The sequence below is a fragment of the Rhinatrema bivittatum genome, chromosome 2, assembly GCF_901001135.1.
Source record: "Rhinatrema bivittatum chromosome 2, aRhiBiv1.1, whole genome shotgun sequence".
NCBI classification, from domain to species: domain Eukaryota; kingdom Metazoa; phylum Chordata; class Amphibia; order Gymnophiona; family Rhinatrematidae; genus Rhinatrema; species Rhinatrema bivittatum.
The window spans coordinates 648,871,551-648,895,466 of NC_042616.1; the positions used below are offsets into that span (position 1 = coordinate 648,871,551).

Consider the following 23,916-nt stretch of genomic DNA (forward strand, 5'->3'; position numbering starts at 1 on the left):
AAACCAAAATTGGCAATATAATAATGGGAGACTTTTACCACCCCAATCATGTTTGGGTCAATGTTACATAAGAACATATTAGAGAGCTTAAGTTTCAAGAGATTGTAAATGATGGCTTCACGGAGCCACTGGTACTAGAACCAACAAGAAGGGGAGTGACTTTAGATATAGACACCCAATGGAATGCATGACCGTGTGCAAGGAGTGTGCAATCATGATCACAATGCAAGGAAAGAAGAGAAGTAGGGGTCATGATATGAAAGTCAATATCAGGAAATATTTCTTCAAAGAGAGGGTGGTGGATGCATTGAATGCCCTTTAAGAACATAAGAGGTTGCCACACTGGGTCAGACCAAGAGTCCAAGAAGCCTAGCATCCTGTTGCCAACAGTGGACAATCTAAGTTACGAGTACCTGGCAAGTACCCACACATTAAATAGATCCCATGCTACTAAAGCCGGTAATAAAGCAGTGGCTATTCCCAAAATCAACTTGATTATTAATTTGTGAACTACTCATCCAGTTTCTTATCCAAACCTTTTGTAAACACAGCTACTCTAACTGCTTTAACTATATCCTTTGGCAAGGAATTCCAGAGCTCAATTGTGCATTGTAGGCCGGATTTTCAGAAAGCCATGCCCATAAAATCCGGCCTTTACGTGCGTGGCCGGGCCTAGCACGCGCCGAGCCTATTTTCAAAAAGACCAGTACGCACATAAGCGCAGGCTTTTCTGAAAGGGGCAAGCCGGGGGGCGTTTTCTGGGCGGGGCTAGAAGCGCCCGGTACAGCGGCCATTTGCCGTTGTGCCGGGGGATCATGTGCCGGCGCGCACAACTTGATCCAGGAGCAAAGCTTACTCCTGCTCCCTGGCAGGACCAGGCATTTTTTAACATGCGCGCATGTTATAAAATCACGCATCCTTTTTGAAAATCTACTTCTAAATGACAAAGAAATTTCCCCGATTTGTTTTAATTGTAGTACTTTCTAATTTCATAAGAGTATCCCCTAGTTCTTGTATTATCTGAAAGAGTAAATAACCAATTCATATTTATCGGTTCTAGTCCTTTTATGATCTCATTGACTTCTATCATATCCCCCTTCAGCTGTCTCTTTTCCAAGCTGAACAGCCCTAACCTATTTAGCCTTTCCTCATAGGGGAATCGATCCATCCCCTTTATCATTTTGGAAACCCTTCTATGTACCTTCTCCAGTGCAATTATATCTTTTTTGAGATGCATCGACCAGAAGTACATACAATACACAAAGTGAGGTCTAACCACAGAGCGACACAAAGGCATTATGACATTCTCCGTTTTATTCACCATTCCCTTTCTAATAATTCCTAACATTGTTTGCTTTTCTGACTACTGCAGCACACCGAGCCAATGATTTCAGTGCCTAGATATTTTTCCTGGGTGGTAACTCCTAATATGCATGCTAACCGTGTAATCACAGCATGGGTTAATTTTCCCTATATGCCCAATCTGCCATTTGAATGCCCCATCTGCCATTGGATGCCCAATCTTCCAGTCTTGCAAGGTCCTCCTGCAATTTATCACAATCCCCTTGTGATTTAACTATTCTGAATAATTTTGCATTGTCTGCAAATTTGATCACTTCATTCATCGTACCCTTTTCCAGATAATTTATAAATATATTAAAAAGCCCCAGTCCAAGTACAGATCCCAGAAACATTCTATTGTTTATTTTTTTCACTGAGAAAAATGACCATTTAATCCTACGTTCTTTCAGAAAAGGCGGTGAAGATGAGACAGTAAATGAATTCAAAAGGGCATGGAAACAGGATGCTATGCTTGATGGACCCTTGGTGTGACCCAACATGGCAATTTCTTATGTTTTTAACAATTTGGATCCCTATAGGCTTGAGGTTACAAAAGAAGATGTGCCACATTTTTGCATAGGGGTAACTTGCACGGCAGTTCCTACTATAAGCAAATTGCTGGGCAGACTGGATGGACAATTAGGTCTTTATCTGCCATCATTACTATGTGACTATGGGAAAGAGCTTCGTGGGACTTTCAGTGCTTCCAGAGCTCTTCTTTTAGCTATATGAGTCCTCTCCATATCAACAATGTCTGCTCTATGGAGGCTGGTGTACCAGACAGCAATTTTGTTGATATAGGTGTACCTGCGGCTTGAAAAGATTGGGAAATACTACTTTAGTCCACAATGTTTCTGCCTGTCTCTATTTAGAATATCAGCTCTTTAAAAAAAGAAAAAATAATAGAGTTAATTTTTAGTAAAAATGTTCTGTACTAAAATCTTGGCAACAGAAATGCACTTGATTTCAAGCTCAATGATAGGATATCAAAGACCTTTATGGGTCATTAGGAATGGTTAAAAAAAAGATTTCTTCACCTTGCCCTTCTTTTCTAAGTTGAAGTCGGGTTAAAGATATAGTTATGTTCTGAAAAATATTTCACTCGATTTCAAATTAACTATTAATATCACAGAGGAAGTTATGGGCATTTGGGAGAAATGACTAGGAAATGAGACATAATTTCCTATTTTGTTTCAGGTGGTTTTCAAAAAGGATCGATTTAAATTCTAAAAATTTCATCCTGTTTTGAAAACTGGGGAAAAAATAAAAAGTCACCCATCAGGCATAGGCCTAATCCCAAAAGAAATACCCCAAAACCCAAAGTAGGGGCAACTGTCTACGCCCAAGCGCAATACCGCCTCAGTCTAGGCCAAGGTCAGACGCCAGGGCCTATGCCTGAGTGTGATGCAGGGGTCTCGGCCTAGGCCCTGAACTGATTCTGGTACCGAGACCGAGACCCGAGCAAAGGCTTGGGCCCAGAAAATTTCTGACTCTCACTTACCTTATCCAGTCCCAACACCAGAAGCCCAGGCTCAGTCCCAACACCAGAAGTCCAGTCCCGACACCAGAAGCCCAGGCCTGACACTTGGGTCGGGCCCAGAGGCTGGATCCCAACACCTGGCCTTGGCATAGGTCACTGTTTGGACTCAAGTCCTATGCTGGGCAACCACAATGGCGCCCTCCATAGAGAAGGATGCGCTGGAGTTAATTTTTTCTGGCGTGTCCCCAATGGCCAGCATCATTTGAAGTTCAAGATGAAAAGGACCTCTGAGGAACAGGCCTGACCCTGGGATCCAGGCTCTAGCGTCAGAACCCAGCCTCCGGACCAAGGCCCCATTGTTGGGTCTGGGCTTGGGCTCAGGCTCAGGCTTCAACTAAGGGCTGAGGCCGTGGCATCAGATCTGGACCTGGTCCTAGACCCTGGCTTAGGGCCAGTCATCAGGACCTGTCTTCCAGGCTAGGCTCAGGCCTAGGCCAAGACCCAAGCATTGGGACCTTCGAAGTATGGGCCTTGCGTAGGGCTTTTGCCGAGGTCGAGGGGAACTGGGCCTAGGCCTCATCATTGGTTCCTCCCCGAACTGGGTAAGTGGGGGCTAGGGAGGATCCTGGCCCCGGCATTTTTTTGGATGGGAGGAATGAGTGACAGGGCAGGGAGGTCTCAGGAGGCCCTGCTTTTATTTTGTCTATTTTGTTTTTTTTCAAAACAAAATAAACATTCAACAAAATGAAATATGTGGGTAACCCCCCCACCCAAATGAAACGAAAAATGAAACAACATTTTTACTTCTCCTTACACCTAGATCACAGTAACCTCTTTTTTTTAAGCAGAGCTTAATTTATGTCACCATCATATGTAAAAGGTTGGTTTATAGAGAACGATATTTAGAATCACCTACTAATACACATGGAGATTTCTGAACCACTTTACAATGAACAAATGTCACAGTCTGTGATTTACAATTTACTTTTATTTACATTATGTGGATTCTGTCTTAATGGGTTCCAAAAGCTCCAGGATAAAGACTCAGGTTCGCTGGCCAATTCATGCAGGCCTCCTCAAGAAGTACATTTAAAACTCTCCAACACTGAATCCCTATGAAAGCCAGAATATTAATGTAATCAACAGGAATTACCCTATATAATCTCAATAAGGAGAAAGTAAAAAGAAAACAAATAATCCAGACACTGCTAGAAAGATACCACGAAGGAGAAAAGAAGTAAGAAACAAATCTGTGCCAGTTTGGAAAGGTTACAGGGTTTCTTGCTACCCAGGTACTACAAATCCTCCAGCCTCAACTCTGTATAACTAAAGTGCTGGAAAAAACTTTTCAATAAGGAATCCCAATTCACCACAGCATCTGCTGTTGTGCTTCTTTAAGAAATGTGCAACCACAAAAAATATCATACCTGAAGGTCCTTCTGTGTCTCCTTCCGTATGGAGAACCTTTTCTTCTGCAAATAAATTATCATACTTCACTACTGATGCATCAATCCAAAGAGCCCATGCAATATGCAATGTTAAATACCTAGACAGAGTATGTTTCTACTAGTAAGATTTATCAAAGCAGCACATTTCCTTTTCACATTTATCTACAAATCACAATGCATGCTGAGGGCATTATTCACAAATTATCTACCGAAATGGCAAATTCTGAATACTCCCTCCCCCCCCCCCCCCCTTGTTTATCTAGTTCCAAGTTAGCTGCTTAAGTCATTTTCCAGCTAAGAGTTTGCTGAATGAAAAAGGGATATGTTAGGGTGTGGTCCAGGGGAGGACTGAGTTAGCTGAATACAATTTTCATCTTATATTCAAAAGAATATAGCTGGCTAAGTGGGATTCAAGAACAAAAAAAAAGAAAAAAAAAAAAGACTTCGTAGGCTTACAAGCCCCCCTCCCCTCCTGCCAAACTATGGCAACTGGCCCTACTGGGCCAACCATCTTCACTCCCTCAAACCCTTCTACAAGGATTTAAAAATTGTGGTCTGGCACCAGCTGCCTCCCTTCCCGAGCCTGCTGCCTGCTTGCATATCTTTTGGGTAAAAATACTCCTTGGGCTTCCCTCCCTCCCTCTCCTACCCCACACCTCCCTCTTTTCTGGTACCTTTAATTTTGCCATTCTTCAGCCCAGATCACGCTATGCAGCAACCGCGACCTGAGCCTAGCGCTTTCTGTTTCTACAGAAGCAATGCTGGAAGCGAAAGCTACGTGCACATCCAGTGTTGCTCCCACAGAAATACAGAATACGCCAGGCCCGAGTCGCTGCATACCGTGATCCAGGCTGGAAGGGTGGGGACGCTCAGCCTGGTAGGGCTGATTGCCATAGGTTGGAGTGGGGTGGGGGGATGAGGGGGTGCTGTCATTCAGGCCTCTAGGCAGCCTTTTTTTTTTTTTAATTTTTGTTCTTCGGTGCCACTGGCTAAAGTTATCCAGCCGCACAATAATCAGGGATAGTCAGCTAATCGTTTATCCTGCTGAATATCCAGGATAACTGTTTTCTGTTTGAATATTGGGAGACCTCACTAAAGTTTCTGTTTCAGTGCAAATGGGTCTTTTATTGGCTACTATAAACATACCTTTTTGTTTTACTAGTTAGAAATTATGCAAACTATATCTAATATACTAAGGGGTAGATTTTCAAAAAACGCGAATAAGCGTACTTTTGCTGGCGCATCAGGCGCCAGCAAAAGTACGCTGGATTTTAGTAGATACGCGCGGAGCCGCGCGTATCCACTAAAATCCTGGATCGGCGCGCGCAAGGCTATGAATTCTGTATAGCCGGCGCGCGCCAAGCCGCGCAGCCTACCCCCGTTCCCTCCAAGGCGCTCCGAAATCAGAGCGGCCTTGGAGGGAATCCTCTAACGCCCTCCCCTCACCTTCCCCTCCCTTCCTCTACCTAACCCACCCGCCCGGGCCTGTCTACACCCCCCCCCTTACCTTTCTCCGGGGATTTACGCCTCCCGGAGGGAGAAGTAAATCCCCGCGCGCCAGCGGGCCTGTTGCGCGCCGGGACGCGACCTGGGGGCGGGTACGGAGGGTGCGGCCACGCCCCCGGACCGCCCCGGGCCGTAGCCACGCCCCCGTACCCGCCCCCAAAACGCTGCCGACACGCCCCCTAAACGCTGCGACGACCGGGCCTGCTCCCGACACGCCCCCGACACGCCCCCTCGGAGAACCCCGGGACTTACGCGAGTCCCGGGGCTCTGCGCGCGCCGGTAGGCCTATGTAAAATAGGCTCACCGGCGCGCAGGGCCCTGCTCGCCTAAATCCGCCCGGTTTTGGGCGGATTTAGGCGAGCAGGGCTCTGAAAATCCGCCCCTAAGTTTATAGAAAGGTGTGTAAAAATGCTTTTAAATAAAAAAAAAAAAACAAACAAGATAAAAATTATGTTTCATAGCTATGTGTTAAAGCTATAAAATGACATCTTAATCTGGATATGAACGTTTAATATGAATGACTCCCTATGAGATCAAATTTTAACAAAATTTAACCAGCTAACTTCAACAGCTAAGTGTATTTAATTTAAAATTTCCCCCTTCTGATCGGCTTCCTTTGTGTGCACGAAATTGCTGTGCGCAGAGTTATCTGTTTAAAAAGAGGGAGGGGAGGAATGGAATATAACCAGTCAGCGCAATATTCACAACTAGTCAGCTAAATCTGGTCAGACAACCTTCCCCAGGCACCCATCAAAAATAAAAATGCCTCCAATCCCACCTCTCACTCCCAACAGATATCCAAGTTTAAAAATAAATAAATAATAAAGTTGCCTCCTTTTCCTCCCCATCATGATCCTTCTCCCTCCTGCTGGCTGGGCTTCTCTCTTTATTCTGACAATGTTCATTACACTGGTCTAATATTTGAAAAAAATATTTCTGCTGACCTAATTATTTTTGTTGATTTTATCCAAATGAAAGGTGCTGATTCCAAATATGAAGTCAAAAACTATGCAATACTTTGAAATTCCCTCTAGCTTTGAGGAACCAACCACGAAGGGGGATCAGACCAGGAAGACTGGAAAAAAACCAGATTCTTGTCGAGGAAAATAAGATAAGGAGGAGCTCCACAAACCACAAAGCAACTGCACCGCAGAAAAGAAGAGACTGAAGGGGGACCTTGGGTGGACGTATGGATAGCGGCATGCTGGGCATGCTCAGTGTGCTGGTCAAAGCTTCTAGAAACTTTGACAAGTTTTCCGTGCCGGGCTCCATCGGATGATATCACCCACATGTGCGGACTATCATCCTGTTTTTCCTAGGAGAATCACTGTTTCATGGTGGTTACCCCAATGATTCATTAGCATCCTTTTGCCACTAGGAATCCTATGTGCTTATCCCACAATTTTGAACATTCTATCACTTTTGTCTCCATTAACTCCTCCAGGAGGACATTCCAGGCATCCATTACATTTCCATGAAAAAACATTTTGTGATGTTGTTCCTGGGTCTGCCTTCTTGAAGCTTCATTTCATGACCTCTTACAGCTTCATACCATAACCCCTAATTCTACAATTTCCTTTCCACTGAAGGTGGTTTACTTCTTGTGCATTAATACCTTTTAGGCATTTAAATTTCTCTATCATATCCCCCCTGTCTCTCTTCTCCTCTAAGATATACATATCTAGGTCTTCAGGTTTATGTGGCTTTTGATGCAGACTCCACACCATTTTGGCTTCCCCTATATGGCCTACCTCTAGCCTATCTCTATCCTTTCTGAGATATGGCCTCCAGAATTGAACAGTGTAGGTGAGGCCTCACCAATGATCTATACAGTGGCATTATCATCTCCCTTTTCTGCTGCTTATGCCTCTCCCTATGCACTCCGGCTTTGGCCACTGCCTTGTTACACTGTTTCGCCACCTTCAGATCTTCAGACACTATAACCCAGTGGTTTCTCCCTTGGTCGATGCACATCAGCATTTCAACCTCCTCATCATGTACTGCTTTCCTTTGCCTTTCTCCACCCCTGGTGCTTAACACCATAATTTGTTTTGCACTGAATCTTAACTGCCAGGCATTCGACCCCTCCTCATTCTGTCTATTCAATCAATGGTGCCCACCCTTTGCAGATCTTAGCATCATCCGCCGAAAGAAACCTTTCCTTTTAACCCTCCACAATATCACTTATAAATGTACTGAGCAGAACCAGCCCCATGACTGATTAGCTTTACTAATCACTTTTCTCTCCTCACCCTCTGTTTATCACTCAAAACAATTTTCTAATCCTATCCACCACCTTGGAACCCACCCCCAAGCTGCCCCGTTATTAATAAAAATATATATATAATAATACATTTGGGATTCCAAATGTACAGCATGTATACCAGTAATAACAAAAGTTCCATGTTTTTACAATGATGTGAATTTTTACATACCTAGTGCTTCACTGGTGCCCACCTCTTCAGTCATTCCACCTAGAATTCAGAATTTCAAACAAAATAAGCAACAAATTAATTCGACAAATAGTTGCCACCTACACACACGTATTTAAAACACTTCAGACAGTAACTACAAAGCATACCTCTGTCTGCATCATCATTTACGGGCTCAGGAAGAGGCACTGCAGCTAAAAAAAAAACAAACACAAAATGCTAACATTAGCACTCCTAATGCAAAACATTTGATCTTAGAAATAGAGAGAAAAAGAAGACAGACATAAGCTGAAGACCAACCTTTCTTGGTCTACTGAATGAGACAGAGAAGCTGAATAGTACAGAGTTAATGGCCTGCCACCCAGCCTCCCTGGGGACACAAAACCCTTGGGATCAAACTGGGAAAATTAAGCCTTCCATAAAAATAAAAATAATGCAAAACATGCTCTTGGATCTTGCAGGTCAAAGATCATGCTTGGGTTAGTGTCTATAAAAACATAAAGATATGAAGAAAGCATCTTGAGAAAAATGAATTTAACAATTTCAAGATCTATATCACTACCATCCCCAAACATTTTTATTATCTTGTCAGTCTGATACCTACTTCCGCTCAGCATTCACTTTCCATATCCAAATAAGAAAATAAGAAAATGCCATACTGGGTCAGACCAAGGGTCCATCAAGCCCAGCATCCTGTTTCCAACAGTGGCCAATCCAGGCCATAAAAACCTGGCAAGTACCCAAAAACCCTTCTGATCACCAAGAGACTCCATGCACAGGCCACCGGGATTTTAATCTTTTTTTCTCTCTCGTGCTCACTTCCCCATAGCCTGAATGCCAGCCAAGAAACAGAGACCATGGGCAGGCCCGCATTTAGACGTAGGCAGTTGCCTAGGGCGCCAAAAACCCAGGCCAAAGAAGAGTGCAGCTGTGCTAAGGAGGAGTCAGCCCTAGCAGTCCACTTCCCCAACGTGCTGCTATGGCACTCTGGCACTTCGGGGGGTGATGAGGTTGGACTTCCCCCACCTTCCACTCTCTAACCCTGCCAATGGCACAAAACTCTTAAATCTGGCCCTGACCATGGACGTCTTTCAGAACCCAGAGCAACTATGCTCTATACCGACCATTAGGTCGTTCTTAATTAAAAGCAGGACTCCTCTCCTTCCCAAGAGCTCTGACTGATGATCACCTTGCACACCAGCCCCCTCCCCCCAGCATATGCACTTTAAGCCCCTGTTTGTAAAGACCAGCTTAGCGCCATCTTTGGAGCAAGTCACGGCATCCAGCAGTGTGTTCAAACCAGGGTTAACATATCTTTAGAATGTGAATGGGTTTTGGAAATATGTGCAAATATCAAGAGGCCATAACATATTATGGATTTAGACTCTACTTGAAATACTGGATTATGAAATTTTTCCTTCCAATAAAGACTTGAAAAGATCTTGGGGTGAAATCTTAAGGATATTCTGTGCTCTGTTTTACAGATGTGCCTGTGCTGCAGCTGTCTGCCTAGGATTAGCATCAAGCACTGAATGGCTGGGAAGCAGGTGACTAGAATGAGTCGGAACTTGTCATTTTAATAATATATTACAGATACATGCAGCATGCTTTAAAACTGCAGAGCGTGTCAGAGCAATGTTAGGGCAGGAAGACACAGCACAGGTTAAACAAACCTTGGATATCAGCTTCCACATCCATGCTCTGAGACCCATAGGCTGCAGTGATAAAATTGATTCGGATTAATTGTGCAGGAGAAACATTCACTTACATGTTGGTCAGGCTAGTGGTCTAAAGAAAACATCAAAATTAGGGAAAACCCTCTGTTTTAAAGGAAATGTGGATTCTTAATCAACAGACATTTTTAAAGTGAAAGACAGAACACATCCATAACTCTTATACACTCCCTAGTCTCTGTTAATAGATGCATATTGTTCACCGCACTAACCTTCATCTTCCTCTTCATCGACAGTAGCAGGATCTGTTGGACAAATAAAAAAATATGTATATATATATATATATATATATATATATATATATATATATATATATATATATAACTACAAGAAAAATGGAGGACCGACCGGAACTTGTGTCCGGTCGGACAAGGTAATGTAGGACCAGGCCCACTCTTGGAGCGGAGCGGACCCCCCCCTCCCCCCCCTTGCCCTGCGGGGGGGTGGGTGGGTGGGTAAGTAAAGCGGAGCGCGACCGTTAGGTCAGCGCGAGGACAGGGAGCGAGGGGAGGGGGTCAGTGGATGGAGCAATTGTGCTCCATGCGTGGCAAGCAGGGAAAGGAGGCAGGGAAAGCGTGGGGCGCGACGTGGCAGGCCGTTATTGGCCAGAACGAATTCGGCAGTGTTAGTTGGGGAAGAGCAGTGGCGCGCGGCTCAGACCGGGGACCGCGCGGTGCTCTATCTCTCTCCGGCCTCTTGTTTCGCTTCCCTCCCACCCGCCCATGGTACTGTCGTATAGCTGTTCGGGGTGTTTTGTTGTCGCAGCAGGGGTGGGTTGAGTTTTTGCGGATGGCCCGAGCTAGCAAAGTTTATATGTATTGGTTTATGTTATGATGGATTTCAGCGGTAAGAGAATGGAGGTTGACAACTGGTGCTGCTGTCGGGGAATGGCTCCTTGCTGGTAAGAGGCGGGGGCCCCTTGGCCAGACTCCTTGCAGGTTAGTGGCGGGGGTCCACCCAGGTTGACTCCTTGCAGGCCGGTGGCAGGGGTCGGAACCTGGTGTGGGGTGCCGGAACATCAAGCCGAGTGGCTGGAGCTGATCATCTGACTGTCCTGCCGGGGGAGTGGCGGATGGCTGGGGGGGTTCGCATGCTGAAATCAGTAACGTCATTGTTTATGTGTTAAAGCTCGGGCCACCAGGTTGTTAATAAAGCTGCGGCCTTGATTTACCCAAGATAATGCCTTGTGTAATATTTGGGAATGTAAGAGTGGAAGCGAATGAGTGAGGTCCTGGATGCCCATATTAGGGTAATGTAATAATGCATGAAGTGCTCGATGCAATACTATAAAGATAGCTCCAACAAAAAAAAAAGAAGAGCACTAATATTGTGTTCATATATAAAAAAACCAGTTTTTTTTAATCAAATTTAAACAATAACATAGGTGAGCACCTTTAAACCTAAAACACATCTAACAAACAAATTTAATAAGATGTAACATAACTTATACAGTTTTACACATTACCTCAAACGTAAATGCCAAGGAGCTGATTGCATGTATCAGTTACATACAGTACTCACTAAATATTGGAGAAATTGCTTACCTGATAGTTTCGTTTTCCTTAGTGTAGACAAATGGACTCAGGACCAGTGGGTTATGCTCCCCTGCCAGCACATGGAGACGGAGCAAGCTGATGTCACAGTATATAAACTCCTGCAGTGACCCCAGCCTGCCTGTATTCTCTTCAAAAGCAACTGTGGACAGACTAGCAAAAAACTTGATTAAAAACTTGATTAAACACTGGCACCATAATTATACTCAACCAACAAGATAACACTGAACCCATAAGAATCTGAGTACCCCAATCTGGATGAATACTTACCAGCAATCCCTTGGGATCCAGAGCCCCACAGGAGGGCTGCTGACACACTCTTGTGGCAGCTAAGGGCGGGAAGCTGAGTCCATCTTTCTACACTAAGGAAAACAAAATTATCAGATAAGTTATTTCTCCATTTCCTAGCATGTAGACAGATGGACTCTGGACCAGTGGGATGTACCAAAGATACTCCCCAACAGAGTGGGAGGCTGCCCGAGGTACAGGCAACACTGCACGTGCAAAGGCTGCATCCTCCCAGGCCTGCTCATCCAGACAATATAATCTGGAAAAAGTGTGCAAGGAGGACCACGTCGCAGCTCGGCAGATATCGATGGGAGACAATAATTGAACCTCCACCCATGAAACTGCCTGAGCCCTAATGGAATGAGCCCTGAGTAGGCAACAGCTTCTCAGCATCCACATAAGTGGCCTTCACCACCACCTTAATCCAGTGAGCTATTGTATCCCGCAAAGTTGTAGTGCCCTGCTTACTTCCACCATGAAGGACAAATAGGTGATCCGTCTTCTGGAAAGGTTCAGAAACCTCCAGATACCATACGACAAGTTTCTTGACATCCCATGAGGCGATACTCCTTCGCATCCCTGACCTTATCCAAGGACGGCAAGAAGAAGGAAGAGTACGCAGCTGTAATGCCCCTGGAGTCACCAGAAGGAACGGCTCCTGGCAAGACAAGGCCTGCAGCTCAGAGATTCAACGTGCAGAACATATAGCCACCAGGAACACTGTCTTCAATGTTAACAACTGCAAGAAAAGGCTACGCAGTGATTAGAATAAAGGGCCCACCAAAAAATTCAGCACCAAGTTAAGACTCCACAAGGGAATCGGTAACTGCAAGGGAAATCGAAGATACTTCACTCCCCTCAAAAAATGGACCACATCAGGATCGAATGACAATGAATCACCATTCACCGGGCCCCTAAAACAGGCAAGAGCCATAACCTGCACCTTCAAGGAATTAAGGGCCAAACCTTTATTCAACCCATCTTGCAAAAACTCCAAAATGAGCGGTTTCTTAATTGAACAAGGAAGAATACCACATACCAGGCCTCAAAAACTCTCCAAACCCATACATAGCCTAAGGAAGTGGAGACCTTTCGAGCGCTGAGTAAGGTGGCAATCACCTTGGAGGAATATCCACACTTCAACAGATGAGCCCTCTCAAGGACCAAACTGTAAGACAGAACAGAGTTGGAGCCTCATGAAGAACCAGACCCTGCTGTAATAGATCCATGTGCAGTGGAAGATGAAAGGAGGGTCTCCACCAGGAGTCTCCGCAAATCCGCATTCCACAAATGCCTGGGCCAGTCCGACATCACCAGCAGTACTAGCTCCCTATGGCCTTCAATTTTGCAAATTATCCTGCCCAGCAACGGTCACATAGGAAAGGCATAAGGCAATCTGGTTTTTGGCCACACCTGTACGAGAGCATCGATGCTTAGGGACCACAGATCTCTCCTGTGACTGTAGAATTGTGCAACGTTCGCATTGCAAGAAGTCGCCAACAGATCTAGGAATAGAAGTCCCCAGCAATCCACAATCAGATGACACACCTCAGCTGACAACACCCATTCTCCTGGATCCAGACTCTCCCTGCTGAGAAAGACCACTCTTACGTTGTCTTTTCTTGCAACATGAGAGGCCAAAATTTTCATGACAAATCCTAACAACATTATATTCTAAATTTACAGCTAGTTAATTGTTAGTGTTATAATTGAAACTAGCTGTCCCTTATTTGCAGTTGAATGAGCATCAACCAGGTCGGGGAGGACAAGGAAACTCCCTTTCTCAGATGAACCTCCTGCAACCACAATTGGAGGCAAGAGTTGATTTCCAGCAGCAAGTGGAGCCGAACTGAACAGTCCTGAGACTGCGGGTTCCAACCAGACAGTAGCACCACTTCCATCAAGCCGAGCACCTGTAGATAGGACCATACCATTGGGCGTATAGTGTTCATTAACTGATATCCCTGAGACCACAATTTCTAAATCCAAACTTCTGGCAGGAAAACTTTGTCCTGCCCCATGTCAAACCGAACCCCCAGATACTACAACGACTGAGATGGCTGAAGACTGCTCTTGGCCAGGTTCACCACACAACTGAGCTCCTGCAACAAGAAGGTCACCTTGCAAGTCACTTGGCTGCTCTCTTCCTGAGACTTGGCTCGAATCAGCCAGTCATCCAAGTATGGTAGCACCAGGATCCCTTCTCTTCTTAAGGCCACCACTACCACCACAATAACCTTGGAAAACGATCTGGGGGTGGTGGCTAGATCAAAGGGCAGTGTATGAAAATTGATATTGGTGCCCCAACACCACAAAATGTAGAAAAAGTTGGTGTCCCAAACAGATGGGAATATAAAGATAGGCCTCAGACAGATACAGGGAGGTCAGAAATTCCCCCGACTGCATTGCCATAACAGAGCACAAGGATTCCATGCAAAAATGAGTCACCTCCAAATGACAGTTGACTCTTTTGAGATCCAGGATGGGGGAAAGTAACTCTCCTTTTTGGGCACAACAAAATAAATGGATCATTGCCCCATACTTTGAGACGTGGGCACCAGAACCACAGCCCTCAGTCTGAGGAGTCTTTGAAGCGTTAACTCCACTGCCTGCTTCTTCTGCGGGGAGTGGTTACGTGACAACATGAAGACGTCCTGAGGAATACTGCAAAATTCTAGTGCATATTATAAGAACATAAGAAATTACCATACTGGATCAGACCAAGGGTCCATCAAGCCCAGCATCCTGTTTCCAACAGTGGCCAAACCAGGCTACACGAACCTGGCAAGTACCCAAACACTAAGAAGATCCCATGCTACTGATGCCAATAGTAGCAAAGGCCATTTCCTAAGTCAGCTTGATTAATAGCAATTAATGGACTTCTCTTTCTTGTATCACCACCAGGACCCATTGGTCCGATGTGATCTCAACCCACCTCTGATAAAAAGAGAGAGAGAGAGGTGTCCCCCCATCTCTTGTTCCCGAAGGTGGGTTGGCAAAACTTCATTGGAAAGCTCGGGAAGATCCGCCACCTGAGCCCGCTCCTCTCTTGGGTTATCTGGGAGGAAAGGACAGAGACCTACTGAAAGGCTGAGTCCTCTGAAAGGTCGTCCCCCTGTAAGGATGAAACCGCTTGGAACCTCTAAAACAACCCCTCATGCCAAAGGGATGCTATAACTGCTTTTATCCTCCGGCAACCAAGGAACCAGAGATTCGCCCCACTTACTGGACAGTTTCTCCAACTCGCTACCAAACAGGAGCGAGCTTTTATAGGGCATTTTTGTAACATTAGCTTTGGAGGCTGCGACAGTTGGCCAATTTCACAACAAGAGTTGATGCCTGGCTACAATCACCGAAGCTACTCCTCTGGCCGATGTACAGACCAAATCACAGTCTGTATCTGCTAAAAAGGCAGCAGTGGGTTCCATAACCGCTCTGGAAGTCCCTCCAGAGTCATCAATCTCCTGAGAGAGGAACAGACAAGATCATGCCATTAGGGCTCAACAGGAAGCGATCTGTAAAGTCATCACCACTGCCTCAAAGGCTTGCTTAAGGATAGCCTCAATCCTCCTATCATGTAAATCCTTCAAAGCCGCTTCTCCCTCCACGGGGATAGTTGTCTGTGTAGAGATGGAATAGAGCAGGGCATCCACTTTGGGAAATGCAGCGATTTCCAGGGAGTACAGGCCTTCCAATGTCCGACCCCCTTTAAAATTTTCTTCTGGAGCATCCTATTCAAGATCAATTCCTGAATGGCATCCATCACAGGGAAAAAACAAGACGCTTTACGCAAGGAAACCAAAATGGGATTCTTCTTCGTCTCTGACATGGCATCCAAACCAGGAACATCCAGTTGTTTCAAAGCCTTGGAAATCAGTGCTGGCAGTTCATCCCTATGAAAGAACCTTAACATGGTTCGATACGGTTTCAGTTCTGGAGGAATTTCTCCATCTTCCAGGGAATCAGGATGTACCTCATCATCAATGCCATCTGGATTCTTGTTGGGAACACCCACTGGGAGCCAAGGCAAGCTCTGGTCCTGAAGCCTAGGACTGGAAGAGGGAGGAGCCACCTCCTGAGGGTCCAACCTGACAGGATTGGGTGAAGCAGAGGACTGCGCCTGAAGTAAAGCTTGTAAGCCTTGAAAAAAATTATACCCTAGAAAAGGCAGCCAGATCCAAACCAAGCTCAGAAGAAACTGGAGCTGGTCCCATAGAACTACCTTCACCTGCAGAGGGGCCAATCAGGGGAGAGCCAAGGTCTGGCTTCTCTCCAGTCAACACTGTAACCAACCCATCATCAGAATGGGAAGAGCCAGGCTTAGCAAACTTCGAAGAAGACAACTCTCCCTGAGCAGCCCTGACCCAGGTTAGAAGTCAGGTCAGGCTGGGAAGCCCTAATATGATAAACACCACAAATAGGATACAGGCTTCTTCTTTATTGGCACCATCGCGGCCATAAATGCGCATATTAAGGGCTCATGTTCAAAACTTTATTTGCACAAAACTCAAGCACTACAGAAGCAAGAGCCACAAGGCGCATTCAGAACTTATATGCCAAGTCCCGAAGCATGAACAGTCCAAACATTGTGCATGTAAAAGGCATGCCCAAAAACAAGCACACAACGCATGCTCAGAGCTGACGAATTGAGCACTATGACAGCCTGTAGAGGGCAGCAGAGGACGCACAAAAGCACACGAAAAACATTGCCTACCACACAGCATGCAAGGAAAAAGCTTAACTGTAGGACCTAGTCCACCGAGGCCACTCAACCCACCAGGCTGCCCAGTTCCCCAATCCCAACTGGAGCTGGAATGAACATTGTTACGGTGCAATGAGCACAGTGACTGGAGGTGGCCCTAAAATCCCTCTAAAGTCTCTGCTTAAAAGGTAAAACTTTATTTTTTAAACCTTACCTGAGCTCAGCACTTACTGGCTGAGTACAGAGACGGTCTCTAGCTGCGGGGGGAGAGAGCATCTGCCGCCACCGCTACATTTGGCCTCCTGCACCTGCTGCCTTTCACCTGAATGAGCAACTAAGCCCACGCCGGGAAACCCGGCTACCAGGGCATGGCACACTTCTGAGGGCCCATGGAAATCACCTCAGGAATTCTCAACTGGGGGAGAAACCTTTTGGTATCATCACAGGAGAGTGGGCTTTCTTTTCCTTAAATCAGAATTTCAAATTTCTCCTTCAAAAAAACACAAAGGAATCCCCATAGGGAGATGCAAGTCCACCATCTGCTGGAGACGGAGAATACTAGCAGGCTGGGGTCACTGCAGGAGTATATATACTGTGACGTCAGCTTGCTCTGTTTTCATCTGCTGGCAGGGGAGCATAACCCACTGGTCCCGAGTTCATCTGTCTACACACTAGGAAAGCCAGTCTTTCTACACAGTTATAAATCACATTGTAATGTATAATAATGCACTCATTCATTCATAACCACACCCATCCATACCTTCATAGCTGTCACATATGAAATTATTAAGCGATACAAAAGAACATATAGGTTTTAATGTTCACACATTAAACATCAAAGTTTGTCTACAACATTGAATCCACTTGAAACATTTAGTACAAACTTATAGATCATTTTACAGGGTGGTCCATGGAAAAGTAGCCCACCTCCAAAACCAGTGCATTGGAGGCAGGCTACTTTTCCATGGGCCACCCTGAGTCTGATGTAAAAATCCCCAACAAAGCACTTGTTTCGCCGAAACGGCTTCCTCAGGGGGAAACCCCTTGCATGGAAAACACTGTATGATAATCTGCCTTCTCAAAGGCTACTCTCAGCTTGAGTGACTGGGTGAAGCCCCCTAACTTATTTAAGATGAAAAAGATTCAATATGGGATCCGGAAAAGTACAAGTTTTGCAGCAGATCCGCAGTGCGAATGCAAGTCATCCGATGGACCCTGTATGTGAAGAAACACTGTTGGCAATGCAAAAAATGGCTTTGGAAGATAATCAATACTGTCATTGAAAACAACCAATCACTGTAGGGGAGCCCTCCCCACCCTTCAACCCTCCCATGACAGCAGCAGCTAAATGTGGCCTTTCATTTGAATTGTCCCGTGGTAAAACCTTGCGATGTCATCAACCAAACTTAACAAGGTTGTCACAAAGAATTCCCTTCAGTGATTGTTTTCACTGACAGTCCTAATTATTTTTCTATGGCAGTTTTTATGTCACTGACTGTATTGGCAACAAACATAGGCACTAACCCAGTTTGATTATTATAAGCCCAACTTTCAGAACTGTACAAGGTATACCATTTGCATGCAGAGATTTATGCTAGAATTTTACATGCTAACAGGAGAGAGAGAGAGAGAGAGAGAGAGAGAGAGAGAGAGAGAGAGAGAGAGAGAGAGAGAGAGAGAGAGAGAGAGAGAGAGAGAGAGAGAGAGGAGAGAGAGAGAGAGAGCGGCCTGCTATTGTGTTCTCTTCCCTAGGAACAGGTATTTGTATTCCCTATGAGAGGCTCACCTAGTAACTCGAGGTGGGGATTAGGTATTAGTGTAGGGGGTTGGGGGCCACTTTCACATTCAACGTGAGACGTACGAACAGAACAGTGGTCTCTTGTGAAGATTTGATGTCCTTCGGAGTGAGGAAACTCACTCCAAGATGAGATTTGGGCACTGTTCTTTCAAACTAGCTTGTTGTTGCCCAGGTAGAGTGTCCATCAAGCTAGTTTGAGAGAACAGTGCCCAAATCTCATCTTGGAGTGAGTTTCCTCACCAGGAAACTCCAGTCAGACAGAAGCACCACATGGAAAAACTTTGGCAGGCCAATGAGACTCTCCAACTGGCTTGCCATGCACCAAAGCAAATTTCCCCATCGGGGAAAACAAGAAAAATGTGGCGCCCACATAACTCACCCTCCTACCGATCCCAGCAGCCCAGTTAGCCAACCGCCCCACTCTGAACAGAGACTGAATTGCCTGTCTCTTTCCCCCTTACTTTGTTTTTTTGTTTTAAATAAACTTAATTGCCCATAAAAAAAAACAAAAGGGGTACTTTCCTGAAAAAAGCCAGTGGCAGGCAGGAGGGAGACTTCGGGGATCCAGTCCCCTGGCTATCAAGGCCTCTGGAACCAGCAGGCTGCAACAGTCATGGAACCAGCAGGCTGCAACAACCCCCCGGCTCGACCAGAGGGATGGCCCACAAAGGAACCTAGCACCTCGGGGAGCCACTCCAATCAAGGTACAGCGAGTTACTTTAACTCGCTGTACCTTGCAGATTTACCCTCATTGAAATACAGCACCACTATCGTTTACCTCTATACCATTACAGCAATCGCCACCCCTAAGCTAATCCAGCTATCCATTGCTATTTGTACCACTATTGTCTCATCACTATTGTTGCACCACTTCTGTTAATTGTAATTTACCTTAACACTAGTGTTAATTGTACCCCTATTTTACTACTGTATCTACTATATTTCCTCCCTCTCCAGCTTCTTATCATGACAACCTACCCAATCCCCTGCATTCAGTACCCTTCCCACAGACCCCCTTTCCTCCCTCACACCAACCCACCCATCGCAAATCACTTCTCCCCATCCTCATCTCCCCCCTGACACAGCTACTAGGACTTACAACCCTATCCATAGTTATTTTCAATGCACAATGTCTCTCTAAAAAAACCCCAATCCTTAACTATCTACTACTTGATTGCAAACCTGAAATTTGCACAGTCACTGAAACTTGGCTTAAGGATTTCGACATTGTCCTCCTTAATCAGCTCCCTACGCTCTCCCATGATATGTTCACCATCCGTAGACCTAAGAAAAGAGGTGGAGGCCTCCTTTTAGCAGTTAAAAAGCATCTAAAACTCAAACTTGTGAACATTGATACCTCTCCCAAATTTGAAATTGGCCTGTTCAAATCCCCTGAACTCCAAATCTGCCTTGTCTATACCCTCCCTGGCCTCCTAGACCTCAACCCTTCTCCCCTGATTGAATTCATTTCTGACAACATCAATATCGAAATCCCAGCCAATTTACTAGGAGTCTTCAATCTCCATGTAGACTCCTCCCCCCTCACCTCGTCCCTTGAAACCTTTCTTAACTCACTCCACGCCATTAGCTTTAAACAACTCATCTCTTCCCCTACCCATAAAGCCGGGCACACCCTAGACCTTATTTTCACTAATTCCTGCATCCATTCACCTAACACACCCTCATGCACCACTGTTCCCTGGTCAGACCATTCCCTCATCGAAACCCTACCCGCTGTATATGCCCCATCCCTACAGACTCTCCACACTTAAGTCCAAACGTGACTTTTATGCATCTAAAATACATGAATTCAAGTACAACCCCAAAGCCCTTTTCTCCTACGTTGCGGATCTCACTAAGTCCTCCATGTCTCCCATTCCTGACAACGAAGCTAGTAACAAATGTGAAGAACTAGCACTCTACTTCCATAAAAAAATAGCAAACATCCTCCTCAGATTCACTTTCACCCCACCCCCCACTTCTCCTGGTCCAAGCTTAACCACCCTGCAATCCTTTACTCCCTTGACCTTACCTCTTCCAAGGAAATTGAATCCATTCTTAAAAAGATTAAACCTGCATCCCACCCCATAGACACCATACCCACCAAAGCACTCCTAACCATTCCTAACACTATCACCAAACCCCTAGCTGACATCATCAATTGCTTCCTCTCCTCTGGCACAGTCCCAGACACCCTCAAACATACAGGTGTCAAACCCCTGCTCAAAAAACCCTCGCTAGACCCCAATGACCCAACTAATTTTCATCCCATCTCAAACCTCCCTTTTATTGCCAAAATCATGGAAAAGGTAGTCAATTCCCAACTCATGGATTACCTTGAAAGTAACAATATCCTACACCCTTCACAATTCGGTTTTCGCAAGCACTTTAACACTGAAATTCTCCTACTCACCCTCTCCGACCACCTCATCAGAGGCATGGACCAAGGTCACTGCTACTTTTTCGCCCTACTTGACATCTCCTCGGCGTTTGACACAATAAGCCACAACCACCTCATCTCCTGCCTATCTGAAATAGGCATCTCAGGCTCAGCCCTCCTTTGGTTTAAATCACATGTGTCCAATAGACAATTCTCTGTCAAAATAGGCAATGCCGAATCTACTCATTACTCCCTCTCCCAAGGAGTTCCACAAGGTTCCTCCCTCTCATCCACCCTATTCAATATTTACCCCCCCTGCCAGCTCCTATCCGACCTTGGCCTCAAATTCTACCTATATGCCGATGACATCCAAATCATCATTCCAATTCACATCTCCAATTCTCTAAAACTCTGGGAGAAATGTCTCATTTCCATCAACACCCTAATCACAAATCTCCACCTCCCCCTAAACACATCTAAAACTAAACTGCTCTTCATCTCCCAACATCATATCCACCAAACCTTCCCTTGCAAGTGACCCGGCATATAGCTCCATCTCCTCTCAGCTCTTCGTACGAGACCTTGGTCCTGATTGACCAGCAATTGAACCTGAAAAAATATATCAACTCTATCCTCAAGGAAGGTTTCTATAAACTTAATGCCCTGAAAAAACTAAAATTTTTTTCTCCATACCCATGATTTCCACACCATCATTCAAGCCACCCTCACATCCAAGAGACTACTGCAACTCCCTACTCCTAGGCCTCCCCTACTCCACCATAAAACCGCTTCAAATGCTCCAGAATGCAGTCGCGAGAATTATCATAAATGCCCGTAAATATGACCACATTACCCCTATCCTCAAAGACCTGCATTAGCTCCTGATCCCTTCGCATATCCTCTACAAAACCCTTACTATTATTCACAAATCCATCTATAGACACAACTCCAACTCGCTTGATGAGCCGTTCCATCTCACACTCTCAGACCGTCCCACCAGAGCAACCAACTTAGGAACTCTCCATATCCCATCCCTCAAGAAGGTACATCTCACCTCCACGAGGGACCGAGCCTTCTCCATTGCCAGTCCCACCAGCTGGAACTCACTACCCACAAACCTCCGACTTGAGCCTTGCACCATCAAATTCAAAAATAAATTAAAGACCTGGCTTTTCAAACAGGCTTACCCAGATTAGATCCCCTGTGTCTTAACCCCTTGCTGCATCAATATATTACTTGAACCTAGCTGTTAAGTTATGTTTCATTGTTTAACAGGTTATATCTATAGTTCTGGTCTCTTGTTTGCCAGTTCCCGGCTAACCTTCTCTTTGTTCCTTGTAGTCCCATCCCCTGTCCGATGTATTTTCTACCTCAGTTCGGATGTAAACCGGTATGATGTAACCACTAATACTGAGAGGAAAATGGATCTACTACACTGATAAAAGGAAGTATTGTGACAGGGGTGAAGAAGCCTCTTTCAAGAGTTTATTATTTATAATATATTGTGAGCACTTTCAGCATATACATTTGAACTTCTAAAAGAGGAAACTAAAAGGTGAATTTTCAAAAGTTGTGCGTGCATAAAATAGCATATACACAAATGTACATTTAAAACACGCAACATACGTGTGTAAATCAGGGTCCATGAGCAAATTTACACGTGTAAAAAAAGGGGTGGGTTGGGGGATTCCAGGGAGGGTCCAACATTTCTACGAGTAAGTTGCTCTTTTTCAATCTGCCAAAGTGACGTGCACAAGTCTTTTACTTGCGTATATTAACATCTGGTCATTATCTGGTGTAAGTGATTGTAAACATCTTAAAAGTGAAAAAAATGACTGAGTATGGGGTCTGGATGAAATGGGGAAGAGCCAGGAGGGTCTTCATGAGCTACATACGAACTGGGTGAACTGGTAGGCTAATTGGTAAAACTTATTTCATTGCCGCACATCTTAGAAAACGCCCTGACCTTTCCAGATATAACTAGAATTACTCAATTGCATAGGAGAAGTTTTCTTCAAATGAATCAGGTAGTGAAGACCTTAGGGGCTCAGTGTACGATATATTATCCGAGTAAATGTAATAAAGTATCAGCAAGAGAGGTTTGTGTTCTTAGAACCTATTGAGTTACGCAAATTTCTTGATGCCAGATTACCTGTCACTGAACTACAGTCCGGGTGATATATATGTAATAGCACCATTTGACTTCTTAATAATGTAATTTGCTTGAATTTGCTCAATTGTTTAGCCATCTTGGTTTCTTTTTGCTTTATAACAGGGATGTTTCCTTTTGGTATAGAAATTATGATTAATTAGTTTTAATCAATATTTCTTAAATTGAAATTGTTTTGCTTCTACCTATTTAATAACACGCAGTCATTGCTGTTTGTTAAAAATTCTGTATTAAATAAAAAATTTAAAAAAAGAAAAAGAAAAAAAAAAGAAAATGCCCAGACTTAAGCAGGTATATCATTTGCGCATACGTATCCAGCTAATTTCAGACTTATCTGGTCAAGTAGTGCCTTTGCTGCTACTTAGACAAATTGGAAATTATTTGGAGAAATAGCACTGTTTTTAGACTTATCCAGCTGTCTTACATAACCAAATAAATCTGAAAAGCACTATTTATCAGGTTACGTGCGCTACATAGCTGGATAATTCATAACTTATCTGGATAAGTGCTGATACTTTTACAGTTAAGTCTGAACTTGTGTGGCTCGTGGTTTTTACATATGCAAGCATTTGAATGGATAGGTACTCATATTTTATAACCCGTGCATATCATTATCCACACAGGTTATAAAATACAGTAGCAACTTTGCATGCAACCATGTACACACATAAATGGGCACACGTGAGCAGCTTTGAACGTTATCCTCTAGATTTGTAATTTATAAAATGGTGGGCCTGATAATACCTTTAAAACCCAGCAGCTGATTATGTGTTCTGTATTATATATAAGAGCCCTCACTCACATACCATTTCTCTTTTGAAAGATTTGGGGCTATCCACAGCTTGCTATTTATAAATACAAAAAACAGACATCTGTACCTTGTATTATTTCTTCATGGTGATACTGATAGTGGGGGACTTCTGCCTCTTCAGCTGAAAAAGTGGCATGCAGCACATGAGAAGCGGTAAATGGTACGACGATAAAAATAATTCTTTGCAATGTTGGCATCCAGAAATACTGGGCACTATGCAAGGGCTTTCAGTCCTTTCTCACCAGCCAGCTGAATATGAGCTTCAGTTACAGCC

General features: G+C 44.7%; 1 protein-coding gene across 8 annotated transcripts in view; it reads right to left on the reverse strand.

Moving 5' to 3' along the window:
- The window catches only part of ASPH (aspartate beta-hydroxylase), a 508,516-nt gene that overhangs the window by 227,781 nt on the left and 256,819 nt on the right, over positions 1-23,916 (reverse strand). For 4 of the 8 annotated variants that reach the window (XM_029591373.1, XM_029591367.1, XM_029591371.1 and 1 more), the window contains 6 exons: positions 23,710-23,763; positions 10,153-10,185; positions 9,881-9,922; positions 8,357-8,401; positions 8,211-8,249; positions 4,249-4,293 (listed from right to left, as the gene is read on the reverse strand). In XM_029591373.1, coding sequence (XP_029447233.1) covers positions 4,249-4,293; positions 8,211-8,249; positions 8,357-8,401; positions 9,881-9,922; positions 10,153-10,185; positions 23,710-23,763 — 258 coding nt within the window. The remainder of the gene's footprint in view (positions 1-4,248; positions 4,294-8,210; positions 8,250-8,356; positions 8,402-9,880; positions 9,923-10,152; positions 10,186-23,709; positions 23,764-23,916) is intronic. The other 4 variants (XM_029591372.1, XM_029591369.1, XM_029591370.1 and 1 more) reach the window with 4 other exon arrangements.